Raw genomic sequence first — 7,169 nt, forward strand, 5'->3', positions numbered from 1 at the left:
TTATTTATTATTATTATTATTATTATTATATTATCATCATCATAATAATTATTATTATCATTATTATTATTATTGATCAAGCAGTAGAACAGTTTGTATTTTTCTTAGACACATCCAATTCATATTAAATACGTTGTAGTTCGCTATGTTACCAATCACTGTCATTGCTTACGTTATGACGACTGTCCGAGATGCGTGGTTATCGAATTATCTGTTGTCTTATAAAGCACATACAAAATGTATAACGTAATATACCTTTTAAAACTTGATCAAAGCGCTTTACAGGGGTCCATAGCGAACAGCAACATTTAAGATGTAGGACGAGACATGACGCCTTTTAGGCGATATTACAACAAAACAAACAAACAAAAATAATAGTAGTTCGGACAGAGACAATGCGGTTAAAGACCATGTATTCATTTTATACCTGATTACGGTGAGAAAATGTGAGTAAAGGGCCTTTTCCAAGCAATCAACTATTTGCCGCTCACGGCGGGACTTGATCCTTGGACCCTCCGATCCAAAAGTGAGTGTCATACCGCTGGACCACATAGCCGCGCCGATTAATAATTCATTAAAGTAACGCTGACGATAGTACTAAACGGCGAATTTTGTGCTTTTAAAAAATACAGGATTGCAAATGAGAAGAGTTCGAGTAATCCGTGAATAGCTAAATTCGTGATTTTAAATGAATTAAGGAAAGAACATCACTTTCCGTTAAAAAAAAAAAGATTAATGCATTTCCAAGGAATTTACCCAATGGAAACCGTACGGTGCTCTTATTGGCTAACCAACCAGCGGCCTCGATGAGAAAAATATCCGCCATTTTGATGTTGGCTGGGAATCGCGTTACTATAGTAAACAAGCGCTGATCGGCCGTTCATGAAAACAAGTTGCTGCTCGCTCGTTTAACTCAAAATTATTCAAAACGATCTCTCTAAAATGATATAAATGTGACTTCTTAAGGTTTTCTTCACGGTCAAAACCACACAACATTCTATTAATGATTACGTCAGAGGCAAAAAGGAATATTGACAGGTCGACCGAGAGTTGAACTCGTGAGACGACAAACATCAATGCGAAGTGTAGCGAGAGTCAAGCTATTGTTTGTCTTGTCCTATTCTATATAGAGAAAAGGATAAATAGTATAGCCTCGTGTGTGAGTGGTTGCGTGTCATAGTCTTGTTTTTAAATTGTTTCTGTTGTTTATGTGTGTAGTGATGACTCTCTCACACTCAATTTCAATGCCGAAAGAGGAATTCCCGCACACAAGAAAGGGGAATTGGGGTGGTATTTGGCATACATATTGTATAGTATCTAGTTCTAAATAGATAACTGATTAGAATTATATTATGATATATAAACACAATGCCAAATACAATTCCGAAGTTTCCTTATTTCAAATGAAGTAAAGCTCCAAAACCTAATGGTAGTGATTGTAGTACTGAGTGTTAGTGAGGTGATGTGGTGTTGGTGGTGGTTGTAGTTGTAGTAGTAATAGTGATGATGATGTGGTGGTGGTGATGATTGTAGTTGTAGTAGTAGTGGTAGTGATGATGATGTGGTGGTGGTTGTAGTAGTAGTGGTAATGGTAATGATATGGTGGTGGTGGTGGTTGTAGTAGTAGTGGTCGTGATGATGATGTGGTGGTGGTGTTTGTAGTAGTAGTGGTAATGATGCGGCTATGTGGTCTAGTAGTATGACACTCGCTTCCGGATCGGAAGGTCCTGGGTTCGAGCCTCGCGCTCGGCGCATAGTTGAGTCCTTGGAAAAGGCTCTTTACTCACATTCTCTCACCGTACTCAGGTGTAAAATGAGTACCTGGCCGTTAACAGAGTTGTCTTTGTCCGAAAAATTCTAATATCGCCTAACAGGCGTCATGTCCCGTCCTACATGTTAAATGTTGACCAGGGACCCATTGTAAAGCGCTTTGAGCACATTTAGTAGATATTGCACTATATAAAGCTCAATTAAAAAAAAAAAATTCAATGATGATGATATGGTGGTGGTGGTTGCAGTAGTAGTAGTGGTAGTGATGATAATGTGGTGGTGGTTGTAGTTGTAGTAGTAGTGATAGTGATGATGATGTGGTTGTGGTGGTTGTAGTAGTAGTTGTAATGGTGATGATATGGTGGTAGTGGTGGTTGCAGTAGTAGTGGTAGTGATGACGATGTGGTTGTGGTGGTTGTAGTAGTAGTGGTAATGGTAATGATATGGTGGTAGTGGTGGTTGTAGTAGTAGTGGTAATGGTAATGATATGGTGGTAGTGGTGGTTGTAGTAGTAGTGGTAATGGTAATGATATGGTGGTGGTTGTAGTAGTAGTGGTCGTGATGACGATGTGGTTGTGGTGGTTGTAGTAGTAGTGGTAGTGATGCTATTGTGGTGGTGGTTGTAGTAGTTGAGGTAGTGATGTGGTGGTGGTTGTAGTAGTAGTGGTGGTGGTGGTTGTGGTAGTAGTGGTAATGATGATGATATGGTGGTGGTGGTTGCAGTAGTAGTGGTAGTGATGACGATGTGGTTGTGGTGATTGTAGTAGTGGTAGTGATGATGATGTGCTGGTGGTGGTGTAGTAGTAGTGGTATTGATAATGATGTGGGGCTGGTGGTTGTAGTAGTAGTGTTAGTGATGATATTGTGGTGGTGGTTGTAGTAGTAGATGATGTGGTGGTTGGAAAACACATTACAGGTTATTATAATACATGATTACACACATTCTCTAACTTCATTTTTTGACAGCTTCGTTGTGCCATAAATATACGCAACAGTTCTGAAACATTTTATTGTGGATTTTGATATTGTTTGTTGTTGTTCTTGTGTCGTTATGTTGACATAGATACCGAATGAATGGTAATTACTACATTCTCAGCCAACAACAAAATGGCGCTGAATGCTTTCATTGGTGGACACTTTTTAGGCTTCGTACTTATTCTCATTCGTTTAATTCTATGTGCATTTCAGTACTATTAAATTGGTTCTTTAAATGCGCCAATGACGTCGGTTAGTGGTCTCTCTCAACTAGTCGTTCACATAATATAAATTTCGTCTTATTTTTGTATCATATTGGCAAAAATTATGAGGAATCCCTTTTATCACTTTTTAAAAAAACCTTTAATAGATAAATATTCATCTCCCGCACTCATTCGGTATTACTAACAAACAAATAAACAAACATAAAACGATTTTAACGAACAAAATCTGCGTTTTGTTAGTCAAAGCAGAAAAATCTGTCGGATCGTCATAATTTAAACAAATATAGTTTCAAGTTAATAAATAAGTATAGGTGTAAAGACAGGGGAAAACCAGAAATAGATAAAATGAAAACGAAAAAAAAAACCGCGATGGGTGACACTCGAAAGAGATCCCCTCGATAATGATGTCTGGATTAGAATGATAATAATCACCATTAAACAGGCTGGCTTTGTGAATTATTCTTAATGTTGACTAGTGAAATTCGAGCTATAATTTTCTTCCCTGGGTGTAATAAAGGGATAAATCTTATAAGAAATAACACGAGTGAGGTTATAATAATTAGAGGCTGCCGGGGGCTTTTAACGAAATCGGGTCGAACGAGACGCCGAACGCCGAACCCGAACGGATATAGCCTTCTCACGTGACCATGAACGAGATCTGGATAGTGAAGACTCTCAAGCGGTATGCAGCATCGGATCTAAGGTCACGTGATAGAGGATAGCTTGGGTTGCTGTTGGCTTGTGTTAGGGGAGGGGCAAGGTCAGTGTCATTCAATAGTATATAATAGGGCACGTGGCGCTCTATACAGAGAGAAAATTATAAATTGATTACGGGCGAAGGTGGGGGAGGGGGGGGGGGTTGACCCACAAACGATCGAGGTGTTGGGCTTCGGGTAGACCATGATACGAAATCAAAGAGAAAAGGCCGCTGGTACTTGGATGGTGGAAATGGTTGGGGGGGTGGGAGGGGGGGGGTAGTGACAATCAGCATGGGATGTATATATTAACATTAATAATATAGGCAATAGATGACCAGGGATGTGTATTGTTTGTGTATTGTTTGTATATGTTTGTGTGTGTGTGTGTGTGTGTGTGTGCGCGCGCGCGCCTGTGTGTGAAAGAGATTACACAAAAATACCTTTCTCGGGAGCTTCCAAATGATTACGTATACGATAAATTTGAAAACCACATTGTTCAATCAGCTTGCAAAAAGGAGAACATTTATCTTTGTTTCACAAAAATAGGTTAAGAAATAAAAAATTTTTCTAGTAGATTGATTTTGAAAAAAATATTGCTCAATTTTTTAAATTTAATGATAGTTTCTTTATTTTCCGGTCGGTTTTCTTGATTTATATCTCATTTTTCAATTCTCAATGCGACGAGCACACTGATGTATCTCGTGTGATTCAAAAGCGTTGTTTGTTTTTTTAATATATATATACTGAGTCCTCAGTAATTAATTCCTGAGCGTTGATATGGTGACGCAGTTATTACATACAAGACCTTGCAGTCGAGTCGGCAGGGCTTTTGGGTTACACAATCACTATTTACCCATCGGTCAGCGGTACTCTTTGATGTATACAACACTCACTGCCTTTACGCAAAGCCGCCTGCCCATAAATCAAGAGATGGTCTCCTAACTGTTCACAAGCGAACTGTCAAACGAGCAATCGATGATTGGATAAGAATCTCAAGATCTCATATAATAAGGTAAGTTTTGGAGAGGTGATATCCCCCCACCCGTCATCGGACAGAACTTTCATTGCGTTATATCATATTAGCTCCGCCTCCTCTTTCTATTCCGGAGTGACGAGATTAGACGAGAGGACGCGAGAAAAAACTGATCACGTGATCGGTAAGTCGTTCGTTCGGTGTCCGTTCGGTGAGCAACTATAACTCTGTATTGTCTTTGCTTGGAACCCGAACGGTATCGAATTCAGCTACCCGCTGCGTTGTGTGGCCTTGAGCAAGTCACCACGCCCAGGCTCATTTTGCCGCGCCGCACTGCGACTGACGCCTGGGCTATTTCCAGTCTTTACCTTGGAATGGGCCCTAAAGACACATTTCCCCTTCATTCTATGTATTTACTTGTTCCATAAAAGTTGTCTTCAACTCCTGCGTTCAGACTTGTTGAGATCTGTTTTCTGTTCTAGTAGGTAGGCTCCAAAATTTATTAAAACCGTTTAGATATGTCCTTTATATGTGAAATATATAATATTTAATATATTATATGCATTTACACATGTCGGTGAAAACCTAATAGGGCTAACTGATTTTAAATAAGATTTTATTAAGAAAATATACATTACTTTTTTTTCCATTATTATTTTTATATAGTTTTGTTGTTGTTGTTTTAGTTTTTGCTATTTGCATAAAAAGATGTATGAATATGTATTTTTACCGACAATAAATATTCATTTCAATTCAATGCGTTTAAACAATTGATTTAGTTCCCAATACGTTCCCCCAAGGTTACGTAGCAGTTATGGGAACTTGTTCTAAATTCCAAACGCATAGGTTCAAGAATACTATAATGTTATGTCATGTTTTGACAATTCACCCGTGAGTCTTAGCAACGTCAACGAACTGAGCAATATGTTGCAGTGCAACCCGCTGAGTGGCGTGGGTGTTTTCGTTTCTTTACTAGTCTCTCCCTCTTCGATCTATGAACCTTAACACAACGTCTTTGACTTCGAAAATATGAATAGTAATAAAATAATAAATGGACAATTTTAACTGGTCATTGGTGGCGTTATTATTAATGTTGTTGTTGTTGTTGGTGGTGGTGGCGTTATTGCTGTCGTTGTTGTTATTGGTGGTGGTGGTGGTGGTAGTGATGGTGGTGGCGTTATTGTTGTTTTTGTTTTTGTTGTTGTTAATGGTAGTGGTAGTGGTGATGGTGGTGGTGGCGTTATTGTTGTTGTTGTTTTTGTTGTTGTTAATGGTAGTGGTAGTGGTGATGGTGGTGGCGGCGTTATTGTTGTTGTTGTTTTTGTTGTTGTTAATGGTAGTGGTAGTGGTGATGGTGGTGGTGGCGTTATTGTTGTTGTTGTTTTTGTTGTTGTTAATGGTAGTGGTAGTGGTGATGGTGGTGGTGGCGTTATTGTTGTTGTTGTTATTGTTATTGATGGTGGTGGTGGAGGTTGTGGCGTTATGTTGTTGTTGTTGTTGTTGTTGTTGTTGGTGATGGTGGTTCGTTACTGTTATTGTTGTTATTGGTGGTTGTGATGGTAGTGGCGTTTTTATTGTTGTTATTGATGGTGGTGGCGTTATTGTTGTTGTTGTTGTTATTGACGGTGGTGGTGGTGGTGGCATTAATGTTATTGTTGTTGTTATTGAATTGATGGTGGTGGTGGTGACATTATTGTTGTTGTTATTGATGGTGATGGTGGTGGCGTGGCATTATTGTTGTTGTTGTTGTTATTGATGGTGGTGGTGGTGGTGGTGGTAGTATTATTATTGGTTGTTGTGGTGGTCGTGTTATTATTGTTGTCGGTAGTGATGGTCATGGTATTATTGTTCGTGGTGATGGTGGTATTACTGTTGGTGGTAGTGGTGGTGGTTCATTGAATCTTGTGAGGATGTTGACAAAGACGAATAAGACATGCTCCATAGTAAATATTGAAATACCAACCAACGGAAATGTAGATTTCTTCAAATTTTAACTAAAAAAAATATGCTTGGAATCCAACAAATTAAACTTATTCTATTTCCCATAGGCGTGCCCATTTTCCATCTCATCTCCACCCCGTTCCCAAGCGTATGGCATACCTTAAATGATGACCTCGACCACCTAGACGGGACAACAATATCAGAATTCGCCTCTATTTTCAGGATGTTCCTCTTCCGCCTTTTCAGTGGCTCCATCTAGTGCTATTCCCAATCTGCAAATGGTGTACTGTCCAATTTCTCAACAATGCACGTCTCAACGTTTGTTAATGTTGACGGTTTCTAGAATAAATACTGATGAATGGACGGATGGTGACATCAGAGGTTTACCTCATGTTATAATTGCAAAACGAATACCGTGTTTCTTGACATGGAGAAAAAGTATTACGGAGACGATAACGAAAGTGACATTTCATTTGTGACAAGAGAGCAAGAAACGTAATGATGAATAGAGTACGAGGCAAAAATCTCATCTTAGCACTTGGTTATATGAAAGGGTTTCATAAATTTGCGACACATTTGTTTTAAAGC

The 7,169-nt window shown here is 39.0% G+C and overlaps 1 protein-coding gene across 1 annotated transcript in view; it reads left to right on the top strand.

The window, feature by feature from the left end:
- The window catches only part of LOC144973791 (glutaminyl-peptide cyclotransferase-like), a 12,586-nt gene extending 5,746 nt beyond the window's left edge, over positions 1 to 6,840 (top strand). Inside the window, exon 5 of the mRNA XM_078916716.1 lies at positions 6,689 to 6,840. Within this exon, the coding sequence (XP_078772842.1) occupies positions 6,689 to 6,840 (152 nt within the window). The remainder of the gene's footprint in view (positions 1 to 6,688) is intronic.
- Positions 6,841 to 7,169: the final 329 nt, after the last annotated feature.

Source organism: Berghia stephanieae, chromosome 1 (assembly GCF_034508935.2).
Source record: "Berghia stephanieae isolate SIO BIC M18660-M18661 chromosome 1, UCSD_Bste_1.3, whole genome shotgun sequence".
NCBI classification, from domain to species: domain Eukaryota; kingdom Metazoa; phylum Mollusca; class Gastropoda; order Nudibranchia; family Aeolidiidae; genus Berghia; species Berghia stephanieae.